Below are 24,725 nucleotides of genomic sequence, written 5' to 3'. Positions count from 1 at the left end.
AGATTTTGATGAGACTAATAAAGTAGCTTTTAAGCAAAAATATTTTTAATGTCCTATAAAGTATTGATAATACTTTTATTTAATAATCCATATGTGCTTATAATAAAAGAGTAAAGTTATTTCAACTATATAAAGAACTCTATTAAGCTCTTTGTGATACAAAATCTGCACACCACCCCCACTCACAAAAACACACCCATGTTTAACAAAGCTCATTTACAGAAAGAGAAAGGCCCAGGTGGTGTCGCTCAGTGGTTGAGCATTGACCCATGCACCAAGAGGTCACTGGTTCAATTCCCAGCAGGGTATATGCCCATGTTGTGGGCCAAATCCCCAGTTGGGGGCATGCAGGAGGGGGCCAATCAATGTTCTCTCTCATCGATGTTTCTCTCTCTCTCTCCCTCTTCCTTCCTCTCTAGAATTAATAAAGAAAAAAATTTTTTAAAAAGAAAGATAAAGAATTTCAAAACAAATTAAAATTCTATTCCATTTCTAGGGTTCCACTTTCATGTCTACACACACACACACACACACACACACACACACACATCTATTCATATTGCTAGATAAATCCTTTTAATTCTGATGACTGTGAACAAAGTAAAACCATTCTATTACTTGTAAAACTATGCTCCCAAACTGAAAGGAGAATAAGACTGACATTTTTCCAGGAGCTTGAAAAAGGGTACAGCCAATAAGTCAGTTTTGGTAGCAGTTACTAGAAATAATACGCCTACCAGTTTGTCACTGAACTGATAGCTAACAAAGAAAGGGGTGAGTAGAGAATGACTGGGAATAGTACAAAACAATTAATGGGCAAACTACATTCATTCCTGAAGACCTCTGAAGTTCAAACTGAAAAGAAAATAGTGAAATTGTTTTCATATTTTAATTCCTTAGAAAGCTACTTTAAAAATCTAAATAATATTCAAGCAATACTCCTTTGAAATAAGGATCAACTCAAATCAATTCTCACAACAGACTAAAAGCATGGGAAAAGCAGCAATATTCTGAAAAATTATCTTGGTTCCTCTGCTTCTCATTAGCCATGGATCTACATTTAAACACCTTCTAAAAAGTTTACAATTACTTGATTGTAATAACTCTCAAGGGGGCTTAGATCAACAGTGGAGTACAAAATTTACATGAACTACTCATCTGTGTAAAAACCTGCACACAGAAGGATTACAGTAACTGTTTTCAACCCCTAACTTTCAAGCCAAAGCCTTTAGCAAGCATCTCTGTCTAGATATTCCTTTGTAAAAAGGGACCTCTGATGGAATGAAACAAGATTCTATTTTTTTTTTCTTTATTGATTTTAGAGAAAAAATGAGAGAGACAGACAGACAGACAGACATCGATGAGCGAGAACATTGATTGGCCGCCTCCTACATGCCCCTCACTGGGGATCAGGCCCACAACCTGGGCATGTGCCCTGACTAGAAATCAAACCGGCAACTTCTCAGTGCATGGGTCGACGCTCAACCACTGAGCCACACTGGCCGAACTCAACTCTATTTTTTTAACACAGGTAATTGTACATTATTTGGGGGTGGGGAAGTTACCAAAACACAAAGAAATACCTACGTGAGCAAACATAAGCTAAACAATATAGTCATGCTCTCTCTTCACTTACTAAAAGAAAAAATTTTATTTATGGAAAACATTTCTACTGAAGAAAAGGGCATCGTTATCTCTAGCTCAAAAAAGCTAAGATCAATTATTATACAACACCTAAAATTATTAACACTTTTTGGGAGGGTGGTTTCCATATAGTTAAAATGGGTACAAAGACCCACTCTACTGACTAAAAACTGCACCCAAGTCATTCCGTTTAATTAAGGAGGTGTCTTTAGAAAGTTCCTATTAAAATCCACATTAGAAATTAACTAATTTGTAACTAAACACACAGATTAGTTTACTAGCTTATGCAGCTCTCAATTTAGATGAGTCATTTTTGATAAACGAGACCAGGAAAATTTTAAAGAGCAGGTACCAGGAAGGAACTGGCAGGTATAAAAGCCCTTATAACAGTAGTGGGTGAGGTCAAAGCATATTAAACAAACAAACAAAACAACAACCCTTCTATTATGGAAACTTTCAAAACATATACAGAAACAGCAAGAACAGCTTAATAAATCCCTATATAACCATCCCCAAGTTCAAACCTTATCCACTTAAAGCCAATCTTGTTTCATCTACATTCCCACTGATTTGCCCTCCTGCTCCAAGACTATTCATTTATTTTAATTTATTTTTAATCCTCACCCGAAGATGTTTTTCCATTGATTTATTTTTTAGTGGGAGGGAGGGAGGGAGAGACAGAAACATCGATGTGAGAGAGACACATTGATTGGTTGCCTCCCACAGAACTCCAATCAAATGGAACTTGCAACCCAGGTACATGCCCTTGACCAGGAATCAAACCTGCCAACGCTCTAACCGCTGAGCCAAACCGGCCAGGGCCAGGACTATTTAGAAGCAAATTCCAGACTTATTGTTTCATCCACAAACTCAATGAATACTTTTTCTTCAGTTTAGCCTAAAGTACTACAACATGCATCAAATTTTTGGTAATAAAGCAATAAAAATAGTAATTTAACAATCAGTAATAGTAATCTTTTTATTCTACACATATACTTTGGTTTCTTTGAGCCCTGGGATGGGGGAGGGAAGGTAGAAAGTGGGCAATGGAACAGATAGCTTTGGAAGGTTACCTGAAAAACAACCAGTAATCACAAACACACACTGCATATTATGCTTTCTATGATTTCTGTTCATTGAAGGAAGAGGTCAGAATGAAGTGTTCCTGTTAGTCTGGGTCACAAAAGTAATTCAAGATGCATATAAAAATGCTTATTATCATTCAAGTTCTCTAAACCCATTCAACCATTCAGCCCTTTGCTTTCTGATAAGACTGCCAACAACTATGCCAATTAGTGTCAATTGCAATGTGAGATTTCCTAACATCTGCACCTGCCTACCAGTTAGTGTAGGGGGCAGAAAGAAGTGACTGATAGTTACAAGTTTCAGCCACACTAAGCCCTGTTTTTGTGTTAACATTTTCCAAGTCTACAAACTCACCAATTGATTGTTTGAAAAACAAAACAAACAAACAAAATATATTTTGCAAATTAGTTTCTATAAAGGATTTCTTTATTATGAGGGATGAGGGCAGGTTGAGTTACTGTAAAGTAGAACAGGACATAATATTTTTTAAGCCTCATAAAATAAAGTTTTGTAACTAGGGATAATCTAATCTATAAGAAATTTTATGAATTGAGTATTTACTTCAAAGTTTCACAAAAGCTAAATTTATGCATTTCATTTAAACAAAAGATTAATTTTTTTAAAAAAAACTATGTATTCACATTTTGAATATTTCTCATTTAAAACAAAATATTTTATTAAATATTTTTTTGAATTTTCAAACCAAAAATTAAAGCATATATAATAAAGAACAAAGCATATTTAACATGGAAGAAATCATGAACATCTGAGAATTTGATATTAATTATATATTTCCATATTAATCAAAATAAGTATTTCATTTTTACTTTTTACAGTTTAAATGATTATTCATAATTAAAAAGCACCAATACTTTAAAAAGATCCAGAACAAAACATAATCATTAATTTATCCTCAGATCAAAATGCTTCACTTTGGTTTATTATAATTAGTAGCAACATAGTATTTTTTAAATTTCACAAATGAAGCAAATTGCATGTAAGTAAAAGCTACTGGAAGTAATATAGTGGTTAAAAATAGTGTATTACTAAAGAGAAATAAAAATTGCACGTCAGTATCTGGAAGTATTGAAGATGTATATAATGTAGCAATTCTATCTTAGTGCCATTACTTAAATTGCTACTTTTCCTCAACAATCTATTCTCCTGCTCTAGCAAGTAGAATAAATGGTAATTTTACCTGACAAATTTGGCACAAAAAAGGACAAGCAACTTCATTAACAGAACAATGCTTCCAATATCATTTTTTTCTTTTCCACTCAATGCCAAATAGAACAATTCAAATCAAGAAATCTAAGCAAAATTGCCTCCTCTTGTTGAAGTTTTACATGCTTGAATAAGCAAATAATATAGACAGAATGCTAGCAAGAACATCCTCCCTGTAAATCAGTATATGTCTTATACTGCAGCTTAATTCAAAACTCAACAAAAAGGAAACACCTCACCATTGAAGTAAAGTCCTCAATGTGTGGTTTGGTGTGGTATGAACATATGCTAATTTAAAACTCAGTGGAATAGATTAAACCTGAAAAACTTGATTTGGATTAAACTTTCGGTTAAAATTCCATTAATATACCTAAGCCACTAATGTGGAATGAATCAAAACAAATCTTTCTTCAATCTTTGATATGTTAAACTAATGGAAAACAACACCCACACCAGCAAACTTGCTAACCACCACCAACTCATACTTCCTTGGTGTTTTCAGTATCTGGCTATAAAGAAAATCATAAATTCTTCTAAACCTTGTTTCAAATCTGATCATAAAAACATTAAGCAACAATTCTTCTATTAATCACACTGAACCTGCATGATGAAAGACATACATTTAAGCCAGTTCTAACTAATCATCACTAGATTTTGAAAGCTAACAAACTGTTTTTGTCCAATTGAGTGCACTTGGTAGCCAATCACAAGATTTTCTATGATTATTTACAACAGAGGACTGTGCTAAAACCAGCTGGATTTAATCTCCAGCTGGTTTCCTTACTCTTGTTCCATATGATAACCGTACATAAACATAGTTAGCAGTTTTAATAAAAAGTCAAGTAACAATTGGGCAATAGCAATATATACCCACCTGATCAGGCTAGAATGATAACTATGGCTAAGTGCAAATATATCCAGGTAGGGCCATGCCCAAAATCATTTGCACTAAATTTAAATTTTTGAAGCAACATCTACTTTTTTAAAATTTACATTTAAACACAGAGATAGAAACAAATGGCGTGGCTCATTTTACAATTTCCCAGTTAGAAATAAAATACCTTAAAAAATAAAACAACACTGAATCAGAACAGAAACTCCTGTAGTAGTGATATCCAGATTATGGTTTCCTTGAAACTGTCTTTTTGTCACTTGTTCAGAAAAATTAGTCTAAATCAAAGAAAGAGAACATCCACTGAGGGCCTAACATCAACCAGGTACTTCAATAAACACTAAACTCACTGCATCCTCAGAGCAATCCGGCATGGAGATCTTAACTAAATTTTATAGATCACAAATCTGAGGCTTAGCAAACTTCAAATAACTGCTCAAGTTTCTGCAGCTAGCAAAGTAGCATATCCAAACCCAGGTTGGCCTAATAACACCTCAACCGAGCCAATTTAGGTATTTGTTAAGTTCATTTGAAGGAAAAATCTAATAGCAAGGGTCAATATTTTATTGCAAAGAATGGTCACTATAATAATTGGTATGGTGACTCCATGATGACTAATGTTTTAAACAGTAGAGTGCCTACAGGTAAGAGAAAGGCTCTAAATGGAGAAGGATCAGATAGATCCCCCAAAGCTCCAGATCCCTTCAGCCATGCACGGTAACAGTGTAGGTGCGCCCTACAGTGGGCTAAGGAGGAACTTCAGGCTTCATGGACTTAGAAACCACTGCAGGGTTCTGAGGGTGGGAACGGGGAGAGGAAGGGGACAGCAGTGATTGGTCCACCAGTCTCACTTCAGAAAACTTTTCAAAGTGAATCACCAAGAGGTAAAGATTACCCCTATAACTACTCTGCAAGTATTGTGTTGTAGCCTCAAAAAAGGCTTCATAAAATAAATGAATACATTTTAACCAAAGAATATCAGAATCTTAAAATATTAATCAATACTGGCAAGTATTTGTCAATGTATTTGTACATATTTTATCTTTAGTCTTAATTTTAAAACTATCCATTAATTTTTCATACAATGGGAAAGAACTGCTTGCAAAGTAAAAGCTAATTTAGATTCTTTTAAAAAGCAAAATGGCTATATTTAAGAGGGAAAAGACATTGTTTTCTGAGTGCCTACTACATGCAGCCACTATACTAGAGCTCATTTCATTTTTATAAAAACCCCGGAGAACATTAACCCTATTTTCCAGATGAGGAAAACAAAGGCTCAGAAAAGATAACTAACTTCTACTGGTTTCAGAGACAGCAGTTTTGAGACTGGTATTAAAACTCAAGTCCATCCGATTTACAGCCTTTTCCTATACACCAGAGAGAGAGAGAGAGAGAGAGAGAGAGAGAGAGAGAGAGAGAGAGAGAGAGAGAGATATCACTACTACTGCAGTGGCTGAGAGAGATTAAGTAACTTTTCCAGTTACATAACTGGTAAGTGACTGGTACCTCTGTTCAAAAACTGTTGTTTAAAATATAATGTGACGTTGTTTCTCTACCACCCCTTACCTAGCCCCACACTAAAGCTGTTAATAAATGATGACAGTTAATTTTTTTAAAGTGTTTTCTATTGATTTTAGAGAGAGAGGAAGTGAGAGAGAGAGAGAGAAAGAGAGAGAGAGAGAGAGACAGAGACAGTGACAGAGACAAAGAGAAATATCAATGTGAGAGCGAAACACATTGATTGGCTGCTTCCTACATACACTCCGACCAGGGACTGAACCTGCAAGCTGGGCATGTGCCCTGACCAGGAATCAAACTGGTGACATTTTGGTGCACAGGACAATGCCCAACTAACCAAACCACATCAGCCAGGGCCTGACAGTTAATTTGTACCTAATGGGGAAAGAATATGATTGTCTATGCCCCTATAACAAATGTAATTGATGCTTCTTTTTAATAAGATGGCCAGTTGGCAGAATTAAAAATGTGATAAATGTAATATGTTATATAATTACTTCAAATATTAGAAATAGGGTTCCCTAACAACTTGTCTTGCAAAATGATATAAAAGAAAATTCACAAATGTTCTGTCCTTTGTATTTGAGATTTTATATTTTACCAAGATTTTTAGAGCATGGAACCAGGTAACTGTACTAAAAGGCGGAACCATTAAAGAACACCTTAAATAAATTACATCTATAGTTTTTTTAATTACTAAATTTACCTCAATTTAATAAAATATTCCTGAGCTACATGATCATGATTCTCCTAACACCAGGATTTCCACAAAATAGTCACTAGTCCCAAAATATGTAATCAAGAAAACAGAGATCAATTCTCAACAATATATTGGCCCTTTCAATGAAATCCCTGTTCTGATTTAGTGTTAACATTGCTAAAAATATTCTTAAAAACCTGCTTTTACTAAGCCTTTGTTGATCTTTTTTTTTTCATATCTTCAATGGTAATATAACTCTGACTACTGAGTTTTTAGAAATTGACATAGTTATGTAGCACTGGGTCTGGTGAGTAGGATGGGAAAGATCAGTTATGGCCAAGCAACAAGGCAGAAATATGAGCCTGAGATTCTACAGATTCTTGGTTGGAATACTGAAATAAGACACCAAAAAAATTTGTGAGACATATTACTATGTATTTTTCAGTGTGATCTGTGGCTTTGGGACAATTTTAAGCTTGAAGAGTCTACATTAATTTTGTCTTTCTATAAAAAAGAAAGAGTAATAAGAAGTTAAAGAGTATTTAGAATTTTTACACAAATCAGGATATCAGAGCAACAGAAACTTTTAGAGATGCAAACCTGTGCCCATGAGTGAACAACCCAAAACCCCCTGAAGCATTTCATCCTTCAATACAATGAATGACTAGAATTCTCGAAGAGATCACAACCCCCTGAAATGTAATTAGAATTGTGGGCATAGAAGATAAAAGCTGCCTTGATGATAAAGCATGCCAGACCCCAGACACAATAACTGGAAAAGAGAAGAAAGAACATTATTTTCAGGGTAAATTTAAATAGCTATTCTAATGAAATGTGAGGGGAATTTTTTCAAACCCCAAGTATTTAAAAATATATATTTTTACTACAGAGAATATATTTTCATTTTTTCAACATACTTACTGAAGGCATACCAAGAGCCATGCACTGTAGGCAGAGGAAAGCAAAACAATATTTGATTTATGGCAAGCTTGTTAGTTGCTTTTCTCTGTTTCAGTGGTTAATATTATAAGCTCTGCAACAACCACCCTATTAACATATTCAGCTACTGGTTTTTACCTTATAATACTGGCATTCCAACTTCGGGATTAGAGAAGTATTCCACAAGTTTATGCCATATTTTTGGTTCACGCCTCTCATAAGCAAAATATGCAAACACACAACTACTCTAATGTCCTTCAGCGAGATCTCTTCCATAGATCTCTGACTTCCACAGATAACCAGCACTGATACAAAAGGAACCTCAGCGAAGAAAGCTATGTTTTCTTAATAATAACAGTTGTGTAAACATAAGGTCTTCTCAGTTAAAGGGAAACCAACATCAAAAAGCAGTAAAACATAGAACCCTAAAGCCCTCTCTCTTTGAAGAAACCTGTTTGAAGCGAGGTGTTTCTAGTTATGGGTGAATGCAATGAGAATTCAGCCGCAACAAACGGACATCCAGTCATGTGAAGGACTAATTAAATCCATCTGAGAAGCTGTATCTAAAACTGCCTCACACATTTCAAAGGAAAGCACTAGTCAGCCTTTTACGAAGACATCAAAATCTTCTGTCACTAACGCCGCACGTCGAGGCTCCACAACGATGTTATTTTTATGAACTACAAAGCTCCATAAAAGTAATGTTAAGAGTTTACACTTACACTACTGAGAAATCGAGCTAAGGCAGAGCATTTTTACTTCTCACTATCTGAAATTTTTTTCTGGCTTCAACTCTAGTTTTGTACATCTATAAGATCTTAAAAACAAACAAACAAAAAAAACAGGACATGCATCAATATGTAAAGTGTTTTGTACATTTGTTAAGTGAAAGGGATTTTAAAAATTAATGAAATAATTAGCCATGGTTGCATAGTTAACTTTTACCTCATACATAAAGCCAGGATTTTGATGTTCAGCTAGGATTCTTGAGTAGTTAATAAAAGCCAGCAGGAGTTCAAAACTTTAAACATACTGGTTTGACAAAAATATTCCATTGAACAGTCATTACTTGGACCATGAAGTGATAAAAGAAAGTTATATTAAGAATTTGGAGTATCACCCCAACAGAATAAAGTAGACTTAGTATCTATCTATCAAGCCTTTCTAACTTTCTATAATTGGTTATGGTGAGCTAATATAATCATACATTAAGCAATCACACGTTCTTTTTTTTCTTTAAAGATTTTTTTAAATTTTTTTAGAGGGAGAGGGAGAGAGAAATCTATGTGAAAGTGGAACATTGATTGGCTGCCTTCTACATGACCCCTGCTGGGGAGGGAGCCGGAACCCCAGGCATGTGCCCTGACTGGGAATGGAACAGGCAACTTCAGTGCATGGGACAATGCCCAGCCAAATGAGCCATTGGCCAGGGCTTAAGGAACACTATTAGATGTGACAGTAGGTAACAAGCTTCCTAAATAGGGGAAATTCAATACTTCAACATTTTTTGCAATATATACAGAGAGGGAAAACTAATACCATCCACACAGTTTCTTCCCACTGCAGAGAGCTCAATAAAAAGAGAAGGCCTTGCAATCAGGAGACCCGGGACCTCGGGCTTTGCCCTCTCTATTTACCAAGAACCTTGGGTGAGTCACTCAATCTTCCAGGCCTTATGTGTTCTCTACTGTTCAATGAGAAGTTGGCCCAGGGGAGCCAAATTCTTACAACTCCTGGAAATGGTTCCTCAAAAAATTAAAAACTTAACTAACATATAATTCCAACAATTGCACTTCTGAGTATTTATCTGAAGAAAACGAAAACACTAACTTGAAAAATATATGCAACCCTATTTTCATTGCAGCATATTTACAATAGCCAAGATATGAAAGCAACCTAAGTATCCATCAATGGACAAACGGATCAAGAAAATGTGATACACACATACACAATGGAATATAACTTAGCCATAAAAAAGGAAATCTTGCAAGGATGGATCCTGAGGGCATTATGCTAAGTAAAATAAGTCAAACAGAGAAGCCAAATACCATATATAATCTCACTTATATGTGGAATATAAATAAATGGACAAATGGATAAATAAATAAACACAAACTCATAGATACAGAAAACAGATTGGTGACTGGTGGGGGGAGGGGTGGGAAAAATGGAAAAAGAGGAGTCTCAAAGGTACCACTTCCAGTTATAAAATAAAGCATGTGTATGTAATGCACAGCATGGTGACTATAGTTAATAATGCTATACTGCATAAGTGAACGTTGCTAGGAGAGTAATCTTCAAAGTTCTCATCACAAGAAAAAAGAAATTGTAATTGAGTGGTGACAAATGTTAACTAGACCTGTGGTGATCATTCTGCAATATATACAAGTATAGAATCATCATACTGTATACCTGAAACTATGTTATGTCACTTATACCTCAATTTAAAAAATTAATTAAAACAAAACCAAAAAGATTGTATACTTGCAGAATTATTTAAAGCTATGGAGTGAAGTATAAAGAGAGAAAGGAAGAGTTCTGTCCATGGGGACAGGGAGAAAGACAGTCACTGACAGTGACCCACCCCGCAGACACAGGGCTGGCCTGCAGAGAAGCATGGCCCTTAACGCCCACCTGAGGCATACAAGCCACACCATACCCTCACTGTTATTGCATCTCAGCATATACACACCAAGGATAGGCATGCTGACTTATTACAAGGCTCTGAACTTTAAAAATAGTCACAATAAATAGCGTATACTAAGATGATTTCCTGAACGGCGGTAAGACATTTTATGAAATATTATGCAGTTACTTTATTTTTCATCTCTGAAATCTTACCCTCCACCTGCCTTCTTTAGGTCTCAGCTTGGCCATTATTTCCATCCTAAAGCCTTCCACAACCACCTCCATGTCCAGGTTAGGGCTCCCCAGGTGTTCTCCACAGTGCCTGTCCCTCCCTGTCATCACTCACTTGTTGTACTTGACTGACACAGCCTTTGTCCTTGTCACCCTCAAGAGATGAAAAATTCTATGAGGAGTCAGACATCATCTCTCTTTATTACCATTGGTTCTTCAGGCCTATGTTATAGGAGGTACTCAATAAACAGCTATTAAGCTATAATACAATGAAATGATAAATGTATAATGACTATAAACCTATCAAAATTCATATGTTTGAATTACTCAGCAAAGGCACTTCAACAGTTTGCTTCACTGTTCATTTTATTTTATTTTTTAGTCCTCACCCAAGGATATTTTTCCATTTATCTTCAGATAGAGTGGGAGGGAAGGTGGGAAGGAAGGTGAGGGAGAGGGAAAGAGAAGGAGAGGGGTGGGAAGGGAGAGAGGGAGAGAGAAGCACTGACATGAGAGGGACAAATTGACTGATTGCCTCCTACACGACCCCGACCAGGGCTGGGGACCAAATTGCAACTGAGGTATGTGTCCTTGACTGGAATCAAACCTGAGACTCTTTGGTCTACAGGCTGATGTTGTCACCACTGATCCAAATGGGCCAGGGCTGTTCATTTTATTTATAAATAAGTTTAAAGGGACAATAAATATCATGCCAAAATAAATAAAATATATATTTTTAAAATTTTGTTTTCTTTATTGATTTTAGAGAGAGAAGAAGGGAGAGGGAGAGAGAGATAAAAACATCGATGAGAGAGAACATCGACAGGCTGCCTCCTGCATGCCCCCCATTAGGGATCTGGCCCACAACCTGGGCATGCACCCTGACTGGGAATCGAACCAGTGACCTCTTGGTGCATGGGTCGATGCTCAACCACTGAGCCTCAGCGGTCAGGAATAAAATGTTTTTAAGAAAGCTTATGGTAGAAATTTTACCAGTGCCCATAAAAGGGTTCTAGACTACTATGGATATTTTATAACAGTTTATAAAATTGAACTAATTCAACCTGAATATCTGGTGTCAATATTGAAAACTTTATTCTAAATAATATTCTTCAGAAAGTGGTTGAAACTAGGGGATTACTAAAATCACTTGAAGTCTTAATTATAGTATTTGCCAACTCTATGTGGTAGCAAACAATACCATTTAGTGTTTTTCATTTCCAAAGTAACTGGATTTTACAACTCATTTTTTTCTTCATTTAGTCTCATAACAAGTTACTTGACTCAAGCACAACATAGCTGAGTCATTCAAGAGGGTACAGGTGCAACTGTGCATCCAATTAGACAAGCAATTTTCCAGATTACATGGGCAGGGGTGTCACTTTTTATGAAAATGCAGTCCTATGTGCAGTACCATACCCACTGAACAGGGCTGCATTTTTAAAATAAACAAATCAAGCTGTGCAAGGTTCCTCTTCAGACTTGATTTTTCTACATCCTCATTTATTTGACCCCCTCCTATCAAACATCAAGCTGATTTGACTGAGTTTGCTTTAAAAAGATATTCTTGAGCTTGAGGTAATGTCATCACATTGGAAAGCAAGTTACTTTTAGACCTTCTTCCTTAAAGCCAGTGTAGGGGAGAATAATTCAATTCCACAGTGATGTTTTAGGAGCCTTGAAAATTACTATGAATTCTGGGACCCCAAGCAATACTTTTGGAGTAAGCTCTCACTACCTTTTGCTATGAGCAAGATACACACCTCTCTACTTCTTCTATATGGCAATCTCTCTGGGACTTTATACACCAAAGAAGGGAAAATGAGAGGCTGTTGGAGGGCTGTCCAAATCTGTTCTGACTCAATTTCCTTTCTCTCACTCAAGGTACAGTTCTTTCTTTGCTTTTTCTAGTTTCTTAATTTAGATTAATGTCTAAACATAAACAATTAAGTAACTGCCAGCAACGACCTCCAAGTTCAGAGTGCTAATGGAAGGAGTTGCAGTAACTGCACTTATACACATGTGTAAAGCCAGAGTTCTTCATTCATGACTGGCTATTCATCTGACTACGTCCCTAGATGGCCTAGGCACTGCAGGAGTTTCTTGGTAGGTGATTAAAATTTCATTATTTCAACAGTCCCACATCTTCCACACTTCCACTGCACAGTTTTGAAACCCCTTTTTTGTTGATTTTTTAAAAAGAATAGATAATACATTTATAGGATTCAAGACTCAAACAGTACTAATGAGACATCTGGTATAAGGTCTGGATCCTTCTCCCTCAGTTTAGTCATGGGGTCAGCCATCCAGCTCCCCAGTTCAAAGGCAATTACAGTTTTCAGTTTCCTGTGGCTCCTTCCAAAGATGTACTATATACATAACAAGCATAAAAACATATATTCTTTTTACACAAATGAACATTTCTTTTGTCACTTCATAAATCAGCACATAGAGGATTCTCAGATCCTTTTTAATGCCTACACAGAAGTTGGACATTATGGGTGTACCACATTTATTTATTATTCCATTGTGGTGGGCATGCCAGTTGTTTCCAATCTTCTGCTATTATAAGCAATACTGCCATGAGCATTCTTGTGCATCTCCTAAATGTGAACATATCTGATAGCATAATTTAATTTTGTCAAATTGCTCTCCATGGAGGCTGTATAATTTATACTCCCACCAATAATGTATATGGGCCCATTTTTCTGCACCTTTATAAAATTAGGGCATTATCAAATTTCTTATCCTTGCCAAAACATAGGTGGAAAATGGTATCATATACTTTAACTTGACTTTTTCCATTATCACAATATCGCACATGTGCAGAAGCCATTTATATTTCCTTTGCTGTAAACTATCTCTGAACATTTTTTACCTAGGTGGTTGGTCTTTTTCATATTGATTTGTAAGAGTTCTTTATATACTAAGAACATTCCCTTTATTTTTTTAATTAGCCGCAAAATTTCCCTCTGACCTGTTGGCTTCTCTGTTTGTTTTACTTACAATGGTTTTCTATATATTGAAGAAAAATTTAACATTTTTAAAAGCAATTACCTGGACTTATTTCCTTAGTAATTTTTCCTCAGATGGAAAAATAATTTTACCAAGAAAACAAAAGTTATAGCCAAAGTGAAAAAAAATTCATTTTAATAAAATATGTTTTTCTGTTTAAAAAAAAATCAACAGAAAATATTTTCCTCAAATAGAATAATATTTTTTGCTGCTTTGTTTATTATATTTTTTAAAGCTGGGGGGAAATGTAGGAAGCTTAAGTTAAAAAATTAACCTAACGAGAGAAGTGATCAAAGCACTAAATGGCTGTCAAGGGGGAAAAAAATGAAAAAAGGTCTTTAAATATAAAATATTGCATAACTTCAAAACTTACTCCAATTTTTTCTATCATTTATCACATACTATAAGATGATTTTCTAAATAGAATTATAGTCCTTTCTTATAAGCCCCTAATAGTATTATGGTGTTCATTTTTAAAGGCTACTGCAAAAATACTCTTTTCTTTATCTGTTGGCCTACTGTTCACTTAGTCATAATTTTTTTTTTTTATCCTCACCTAAAGATATTTTTTTTTGCATTTATCTTCAGATTGAGTGGGAGGGAGAGAGAGAGGAAAAGAGAGAGGGAAACACCCATGTGAGAGAGACACATCAATTAGCTGCCACCCACATGACCCCAACCAGGGCTGGGGACAAACTACAACCAAGGTACGTGCCCTTAGTGGGAACTGAACCCGGGACTCTCTGGTCCGCAGGCCAACGCTCCAACCGCTGAGCCAAACCAGCCAGGGCTTGGTCATACATTTTAATGAAAAGCCTACATTAGGTATAAATATAATAGTGAAGTGACCTTGTTGGCTGATGTCCTTTCCATGTTCAAGAATAAAAGTATATTCTAAAAATTGACCATAGAGGCAAAAAGACAGATATAATAATGTATTTTTTCTAGGCATTTGAAAATTATTTCTTTAAAAGAGCCACCATGATTTTTAGTCTCTATAAAAATTCCAGTAAGTACATGATTTGGCATTAGTCTCTACAAGTAGGATTTTTAAAAAACACAGTGATTATGATGTAAAATGCAGGTATAAACTCATATTGAAAATAAATTTAAGATTGTTTACATTAATATTTGAAAACAAAGAAAATGTTATTTGATACGCAAGATTATTTACTGCTTTGCTAAATTCATTTAACTCTTAACCTTTATGAAATATAATATAAAAATACTTATACAGCCCTACTTAAAACCACATTTTCAAGGTGCTCTCGAAATACAAAAACTGGTGGAATGTTTTCTTAAGTCAAAAAATCTAGAACAAAATACATGGAGTTGAACAAATGAGAAAGGGTTGGCTATATTTGAGAAAGAAAACCTCAAACAATGCGTATGTAATTATTTCTTATTATGTACCCATATGTAATTATTATTTTTCATTCTTATGTTCATCACCATATTCTTTCTTTGAGAAGAAAAATAGAGGGTGGTAATTTCAATGATATGAACACTACAAAACATTTCCTTCCCTCCACCACAGGCATCTAAAGATGAGACAATTTTACCACAACAAAACAAACATTATTAAGAAAACAAATTGAAAGCATAAACTCTTTTAGACACAAAATCTTATCTATCCCAAACTTTGTATTGTGTTAAAAATTGTTGCTTGTGTAAAACTGCAAAACCACTGCTAAAAATTAATATTTTGAATTTTAACACTCACTTGAAAGATACATTAACACCTATATAATTAATAAGATACTAAAAATGCTTTCTAACATCTACTCTTAACTCTATGTACTTTTAAAAAGTGGGTACATTGTGTATATAATATTGTGTATATTTTTGTGATTTATGCATGTTTTTGCAATGCCTTCCATTATTCCACTAATTAGTATGGCTTTCAACATATTACACACAAAAATTTTTTTGTCATGGAACAAAAGTATTCTGGTTAGAAATAAATGTATTATTCCTTGTATTAACAATAACTTATCCATAAAATGGCAGAGCTAATTTCCCACAACAGTGCTATTATTTTTCAGCATTCTATCTAGCAAAAATACTTTGTAAAGTTAGATACAAGGAGGTACTAATGAGTTCACTGGCCTTAGAATCACACTGACCTGGGTTTAATCGTAGATTCTATACTCACGTGCTATGTGACTTCTGCTCTCTTTGTCTTTTTGAACCTCAATTTCCAAACTCATCTGTAAACGGGGGCTACTAACATCTACCTTCCGGGTTACTACTGTCTCACGTAGACATAATGTTTATAAAGTACTTAACACAATACCTGGAGCAAGGCATATATGTAATATAATAGACCAAAGTAATCTGTTACTTTATAAGAATAAGTGAATAAGCTAAAATAAGTATCAAAAACAACAATTCATCTAGAACAGAACAGGGAAATCCTTTTCTCATTCTGTTGTTTACGGAAAACAATAATAAAATCAAGAAAGCGCCCTGGCCAGGTGTCTCAGTTGGAGTGTTGTCTCGTACACCAAAAGGTTATGAGTTCAATTCCCAATCAGGGCACATACCTAGGTTGCATGCAGATTTGATCCTGGTGGGGACACATACAGAAGGCAACCAATTGATGTGTCTGTCACTTCGGTGTTTCTCTCTGTCACATCGATGTTTCTTTCTCTCTCTCTCTCTAAAAAAATAAAAGCAAAACAAAAAACAAAACCATATCCTTGGGTGAGAAATAAAAAAAAAAAATTTAAGGAAGCATACTTACATAATAAAAAATTAAAGTTATTTATCTATAGAAGGTATCTATGATTTTTCAACAATGTCTTCTTATAAGAGTTTTATTGTTTTATCTCTTACATTTAAATCTTTTAACCATTTGGGTTAATTTTAGTATGTAAACTCAATATGAGGTAAGAATCCAACTTCAATCTTTAATATGTGGCTACCCAGTTGTTCCACAAACAGTTGTTGAAAAGACTACTCTTTCCCTCATTGTTTTATCTTGGCACCTTTGTGAAAAATCACATCACCATACATTTATGGGTTCATTTATGGATTCTCAATTCTATTTTATTAATCTTTATGTTTATCTTTATGCAAGTACTGTATCTTTATGCAAGTCCTACACTATCTTGACTACAAGATAATTTTCTAGTAAGTTTTGAAAGGGTCAAGTGTGAGTTCTCCCACTCTGTTATTTTTTTCAAGATTGTTTGGCTATTATGGGTCCCTTAAGATTCCATATGAATTTTAGTATCAGTTTGTCAATTTCTAACAAAAATAAAGTTTGGATTCTGATAAGAACTGCACTGGATCTGTACACCATTTGGGAAGTAATGCCATCTTAACAGTATTAAGTTTTTTAATTTATAAATGTGAAATGCTGTCTCTTTATTTGGATTTTATTTAATTTCTTTTTCAAGAGTCTGTAGTTTTCACAGTATAAGTTTTGCACTTCCTTTGTTAAAGTTACTCTAAGTATTTTATTCTTTTGATGCTCTTGTTAATGGAATTTTAATAATTTTATTTTTGGATTGTTCATTGCAAGTGAATAAAAATATAATTGATTTTTATTTATTTATTTTATATCTTGCACCCTTGCTAAACTTATTTATTAATTGTAATAGCTTCTCAGTGAATTTCTTAAGATTTTCTGCATACAACATGTGATTTGTGAATAGTGATTTTCATAATTTTCACCTATTATAGTTTGCTGCACAGCCTTGCTGTTCAAGAAGTGCATCTCTACCATTTAACCTTTAATATAAATTTTATCAATACATAACTGACTTGAAATTGGAAGAATAAAAAGACTCTGTAATTTAAAATTGCAGCAAAGTGTTATGACTATCAAAAAGTTAGATTTTTACCTTTCTATAAAAAGCAAAAATAAAAACAAATCTCTGTAGGAAAATGAACTAAAAAGTTTTTTTAAAACTGAAAAAATGTATTTTCCTTTCTCTTACTAAATGTGACTTTTGATCATTTAGAGTTTTCTTTTTAACCATTAGCACAAAAATTATATTGGTATGCCAAAATTCAATAGTCTACAGATTCTGGTTATTCTTCAGAAGTAGTTAACAAGGTCTTTAGAAAAATTTCTGTAAGTGACTCACTGTATGTAAAAAATGATATCTAGGATCATCTACAAATGTTTTCTAGTTTGTTAGTAGGTAACACAAAATATCAGGCAAAAAAATTTTAAGTGCATGTACAGTGCTCATTTTCCCATCACTGGGAAGGCTGGATGCCTTAGCTAATTTTCTTTATTTCAAGAGTACTCTGACATTTTTCTTTGAAGTTAACTGTCTTCAGTATGAATTTAGTCCTTCGTCATCTTTAAGATAACAAACGCATTAATCTTTTCAGTCATCATGAACTATTTTGACCAGTTTCAAATTATGCAGAATAAAAGAGAAATGGATACCTTCTTGGCAATCCACAGGGGAATTGTAAAACTAATATAAACAAAAATCAGTTTGTTTTTGATACTTTTGAGTTTATCATCTTAATAAGCTAAATTATATTTCAACTTTGTGTTTACCAGGTTTTATACTTCTTACTTAATTCTTAATCTATTCAGACCCTTGCATTCATATCAGAATAAAGACTTAAAACACAGAACATATTATACTTCTACTACTTCTTCACTTGACTTTTAGTTCTACCATGCTTTCTTCATTTCCCAAAGGTTCTATCTCCCTTATTTTTTAATGTTTCATTGAAAATGCTAATTTGCATTGGTTTGTGTATTCACAAAATTTTATATAAAATTTACCATCTTAACCATTTTTAAGTGTATAATTCAGTGGCAGTAAATATAACACATTTTTGCGCTACCTGCTCCCCAGAATTCTTTTCAACCTGTAAAACTGAAATTTATATCCTACAAGTGACAATTTTCCACCCCCAGGCAACCACCATTCTACTTTCTGTCTATGAATTTGACTACTCTGGGCACTGCATAATTTGGAGTCATATTTATCACTTGTGACTGGCTTATTTTACTTAGTATACTGTCATCAAGGCTCATCTATGCTGTAATATGTATCAGAATTTTCTTCCTTTTTTAAGGCTGAATAATATTCCATTGTATATAGGTATCACATTTTGTTTATCCATTCATCAGTGGACACTTGGGTTGCTTCCATCTCCTAGCTATTGTAAACAATGTTGCTGAATATGGGTGTGTAAATATCACTTTAAGACTCTGCTGCCTGTTTTATTTATTTTTCTTATTTTTATTTTTTTTTATCCTCACCCAAAGATATTCCTCCATTTTTTGTTCAGACAGAGTGGGAGGGAGAGGGAGAGAGAGAAAGAGAGAAACATCGACGTGAAAGGGACACATCGAGTGGCTGCCACCCGCACGACCAACCAGGGCCGGGAACAAACTGCAACCGAGGTACATGCCCCTAGCGGGAATCGAACCCAGGTCTCTTCAGACCACATGCCAATGCTCTAACCGCTGAGCCAAACTGACCAGGGCTCTGCTGCCTTCTTTAAAAAAAATACTCAGCAGTGGAATTGTTCGATAATATGGTAATTCTAATTTTAATTTTTTGATAAACCACTATTTTCCACAGCAGCTGTACCATTTCACACTTCAACTAACATTGCACAAGGACTCTAATTTCTCCATGTTGTTGCCAACACATTCTTTTCCAAAGGTTGTTTGATACTAGCCACCCTAAGGGCTCTGAGGTGGTGTCCAATTGTGATTTTGATTTGCATTTTGATGATAATTAGTAACGCTGAGCATCTTTTCACATGCTTATTGGCCATTTGTATACCTATCTTCTTTGGAGAAATGTCTATTCAAGTCCTTTGTCCACTTTTAAATCGGGTTGTGTTTATTTGTTTTGCTATTTAGTTGTTGGAATCCTTTATATATTCTGGATAATATTCCTTGTTAGATATATACAAATATTTTCTCCTACTCTGTGGGTTGCATTTTCACTCTGTTGATTATGTCCTTAGATGCATATAAGTTTTACATTTTGATGTCTATTTTTTTCTTTAGTTGACTGTACTTTTTTTTTTTTTATCCTCACCCGAGGACATTTTTCCATTTTTTTTTGTTGTTCAGGTAGAGTGGGAGGGAGAGAGAGGAACAGAGAGAGAGAGAGAAACATCGATGTGAAAGGAACACATCGAGTGGCTGCCACCCACACAACCGACCAGGGCCGGGGACAAACTGCAACGGAGGTACGCACCCTTAGCGGGAACCGAACCTGGGTCTCTCGGGACCGCAGGCCGACACTCTAACCACTGAGCCAAACCGGCCAGGGCTGACTGTACTTTTAATACCATATTCAAGAAATGATCATTAAATCCAATGTCATAAGGCTCTTCCCATGTTTTCCTCTAAGAGTTCTATAGCTTTAGCTCTTACATTTAGGTCTTTAATACATGTTTAATTAATTTTATATATGCCTTAAGGTAGGGTCCAAAGTCATTTTTCTTTGTTTTGTTTTATTTATTTATTTATTTATTTATTTATTTATTTATTTATTTATTTATGTGTACTTAATCCCTTCATCTTTTCCATGCAGCCCCACAATCCCCATTCCCTGAGTACTATTTGTTGAAAAGACTATCTTTCCCCACTGAATGGTTTGGGTACTCCTAATGAAACCAAGGCTTTATTTCTGGGCTTTCAAGTCTACTCCACTGGCCTGTGTGTCTGTCTTATACCAGTACTTCACTGTTTTAATTACTGTAGTTTTGTTATAAGTTTTGAAATCAGGGAGTGTGAGCTCTTTTTTTCAAAATTGTTTTGGCATTTGGGGTCCCTTGAGATTCCACATGAATTGTAGAATGAATTTTTCTATTTCTGCAAAACTCCATTGGGATTTTGGTAAGGACTACATTGAATTTGTAGATTGCTTTGGGTAGTATTACATCATAACAACATTAAGTCTTCCAATCTGTGAACATGAAATTGCTTTCTATTGATTTGTCTTCTGTAATTTCTTTTCAGGAACATTTTGTGGTTTCTATTGTATTGTTGTTTCCAGTGTATAAGTCCTTCTCCACAGTTAAGTTTATTCCTAAGTAGCTTATTCTTTTTTATGCTATTATAAATAGAATTATTTTTACTTTGTGTATTTTTAAATCTTATATACATGCCATTATTTAGTACTTACATTTTCACAATTTTCTTTTTCACTATTATTATGGTACATATACACATACCAAAAGAGTAACAACATATAAAAGAAGGACAGATAGTACCTTCAGGATAACGCTCACCTCTGAGAAGGAAGAGGGCAGAAATGGGATGATGTAAGGAAGGTATTTAGCTGTATCTATAATATTTTTCTTTTTTTAAATAGGAAACCATAATAGAAGATTTGTACACTTGCTGTGCATTCCTAATTTGAAATATCTTACAACTTAATGTTTTTGTTTTTAATCCTCACCCAAGGGTATTTTTCAATTTATCTTTAGATAGAGTAGGAGGGAGAGGGAGAGAAAGGGGGAGAGAAAGAGAAACATCGATGTGTATGAGAGGCACACATTGATTGGTTGCCTCCCACACGAGTCTGACCAGGGCCAGGGACAAACTACAACTGAGGTATGTGCCCTTGACTGGAATTGAACCTGGGACTCACTGGTCTACAGGCTGATGCTCTACCTCTGAGCCAAACCAGCCAGGGCACAACTTAATGTTTTTAATTAAATAAAAGAAGTATGACAATGTGGGGTATCTGAAGCATTATTGTGGGCTAAGCAAATGTGACTTTGCCTCTGGGGTCATTAACCTAGACTGTCATCTGAAGGCTCTTTTTTTTTGATGTGCCAGTAGGTGATCTAGAAAACCAAGTAAATAGTCATAGTTTTCTGCTCTGAGACCCTAAAAGCATGGATTTTACACTATTAAAATCTTCATACCAATGAACCTTTACTTACTCCACACAATTCAACTTGACTCCTTTCATAATATTGATGTCAAATGAAACTCAGCACAAACATGCTTAGGAAGAAAGGACCACACTATCAGGAGTACTCTCTTTTCATTAGGTTTGATGCTTCTGAAAGTTGCTAAGGCAATGCGTATGTGAAGTAGTTTTTGATAGGATATATCAAGGTGGCTATTTTCCAGGGAAATTCTTAATGGATTAATTTTGATGTTTTTAAAACAGCCCTACTTTCCTCATGGCCTAAAAAGTAAAACAGGAGGTAAAAATTCAAAGACACCACTTGAGCTGTCAAGCCAACGGCCTCCAGTTTTCCAACTTGGAATCTAAACAAGCTCAGAGAAATAACAATTCTAAGAAGTAACCTGGGCAGTTTTCTTATTAAGGCAAGGCACTGCTTAGAAAAATATAGTATTGGGGTATCAGATTACCACTACAGTGGTGACTCAAGACAGAACTAAAAATTATGCTGAAGTCTACATTTCAGTAAAGTTAACCTGCCCCCAGGAAAATGCTACAGAATAATATTTAATACTCTGTACTATTCAGTGTATATAATTTGCTACTCATCTTGATGTACAGTTAACTAACCACTTACAAAGCTATTCTTTAAAACAATTGCATGGAAAGAAGGAATGTAAAGAATCACATAAGTTCGTCACAAAATGTATCATAATTGTTTAACTCCAGCATAGCTTTCATTTTAAGAGAGTTGAGTTAATCATCTTTTAGTTACAAATGCTTTAGTAATTTTGGCACATAGAATAGATCAGAAAATTCAATAAAAGCCAAGGAGACTGCCCTTAAATGATGAAGTAATCTCATTTATTTGGACCTCCACCACATAAGAACGTCAGCTTCTCCAGTGTAACAGCTTAGCACTTTTCCAGCATGCAGCCAGCATAGACTAAGTATTTGCTGAATAAATAAATTCTCATTAATTCTTGACTTCTGGCATTTTCTAGCTGGGATCAAGAAACTTCCATGCATCTAAAACCTCAGTAGGTCTCATTTCAGTGAAATTTTATTATTGTGATTTTCATATCCTGTCTAAATCTTTTGATAAAAAGTCACTTTCCTCCCAAACAAAATGACATCTCAATGCAACTTAGCCATGAGAAATAGGAATGTAAATTAATATAATTATTTATTATACTAGCTATATAGTCGTTTCTTGGTTTATGCTGAAACTAAAAAAAGGACACAAGCTAAAATAGTAACTTCATGGTATTTTTCTGGCAATCTCAAACAACAGAATTTAAGCATATTATTCATACCACAATCTCACTGTAACATTGTTCAGTACATTGTTCAGTACAGACAAGAGTTATGCCAGCTGGTGTGGCTCAGTGACTGAGCATCGAACCACGCACCAAGAGGTCGCCAGTTCGATTCCCAGTCAGGGAACATGCCCAGGATGTGGGCCAAATCTCCAGTAGGGGGCATGCAGAAGGTGGCCAATAGATGTTCTCTCTCATCGATGTTTCTATCTCTTTCTCCCTCTCCTTTCCTCTCTCTCTAAAACCAATCAATAAATAAACAACAACAAAAAAAACTAAAGTAGTTTTATCATGGATATTATCCTAGGGTTTTAAGTTCTTCAAAACAAAAGGCATGTCACCATAAGGTAAATTTAGCCTCAAGAATGTCTCACAACATGAAATCTCAAGAAAATGTTATATGAGGCTTCAGATTATTGTTTTAAAAGAATGGTCCTACCACAGCTACCATGAGTTTGGAATTAGAATTAAAGATGCTCTTCTCTAAAACAAAGGCGAAAGTATCTCAATAAGAAAAGAAAAAGTAAATCAGGTATTAGGTGGTGGGTTTAGAATGTGACTAAATCTAGGAACTTATTTCCTAATTACCATAGGAGAAAAATAATTTCCATTTACATTCAGCTTCCTAAAGAAGATGAAACAAATATATAATAGCTATGTTATAGATTCAAATGATAAGAGTCACTGAAGAAGTGAAAAACTGTTTCAAATATTCATAGATAATTTCAAGATTACACCCCCCCCCCCAAAAGAAAGAAAACTTACAGAGAACGCTTTCCCACTGTTTGATGTTACAACAGTATGAACTTCATCATTCAATTTTATTGAAAGCTCCCAGTTAGCCACTTGTGGTTTAACAACAGGCACTCTGAAGTAGAAAGAAAAAAAAGTTAATAATTTCATATTTTTCTCTCTCAGTAAACTGATTTTCTTTTGACATTAAGTGTGCAGAGTAAAACTTCCAAAGACTGTATTCCAGAACATTTTATTCTAAAAGGTTCTATCCTTGAAAAAAAAACAACCAAAAAACGAGAGATTTTTAAAACACACACACACACAGACACTCCAAGGCAGTCATTCTGGGATAATTATGGTACCGTCATCTATTTGAAGTACTGTTGTCTATTCTATGAATTTGAATTGCTTTATTTGTGACAGTCTTCAAAGATTGACTCTCCTTAAGCAATATTTATTTCTTTTCAATATTTGGTTACTGCCCAAGACTGGTTTTTAAAAAATTATAATGGTAGTCTTTTCTTTGTTTTATTGAGTTTGCAAAAAACCTGCACATAATTAACATATACAACTTGGTGAATTTGGATATATTTATTCATTCATGTTACCATCACCATAATCAAGGTAATAAACATTTCCATCACCTCCAAAAGTTTCCTTTTATTTGCTTCTTTTGATAAGAATACAATATCACTAATGCTGGTCTTAACACACAGGTTTTTTCCTTGTGTGTGATCAATATTACATGGTCCATAAAACTTGGGTGAAGCAAATAAAGATAAAAACATTTTTAGAATAAAATACTCTGCACAACTTTTTAAACTTACAAAACTCTAACGATTTCTGAATTAAACTAATTTAAATACTGCAAGTTTACATTATTCATAACATTAGTTGTCAAGTAATATATACTAAACACTAAATATGTC

General features: G+C 34.6%; 1 protein-coding gene across 7 annotated transcripts in view; it reads right to left on the bottom strand.

The window, feature by feature from the left end:
• PCCA (propionyl-CoA carboxylase subunit alpha) overlaps positions 1 to 24,725 on the bottom strand; it is a 429,374-nt gene that overhangs the window by 115,067 nt on the left and 289,582 nt on the right. For all 7 annotated transcript variants that reach the window (XM_036250623.1, XM_036250627.1, XM_036250628.1 and 4 more), the window contains one exon: positions 23,827 to 23,929. In XM_036250623.1, coding sequence (XP_036106516.1) covers positions 23,827 to 23,929 — 103 coding nt within the window. The remainder of the gene's footprint in view (positions 1 to 23,826; positions 23,930 to 24,725) is intronic.

Source organism: Molossus molossus, unplaced genomic scaffold (genome assembly GCF_014108415.1).
Source record: "Molossus molossus isolate mMolMol1 unplaced genomic scaffold, mMolMol1.p scaffold_m16_p_9, whole genome shotgun sequence".
In the NCBI taxonomy this organism is placed as follows: Eukaryota; Metazoa; Chordata; class Mammalia; order Chiroptera; family Molossidae; genus Molossus; species Molossus molossus.
The sequence above is the reverse complement of the archived record's forward strand: the minus strand, read 5'-3'. Positions and strand labels throughout refer to the sequence as shown.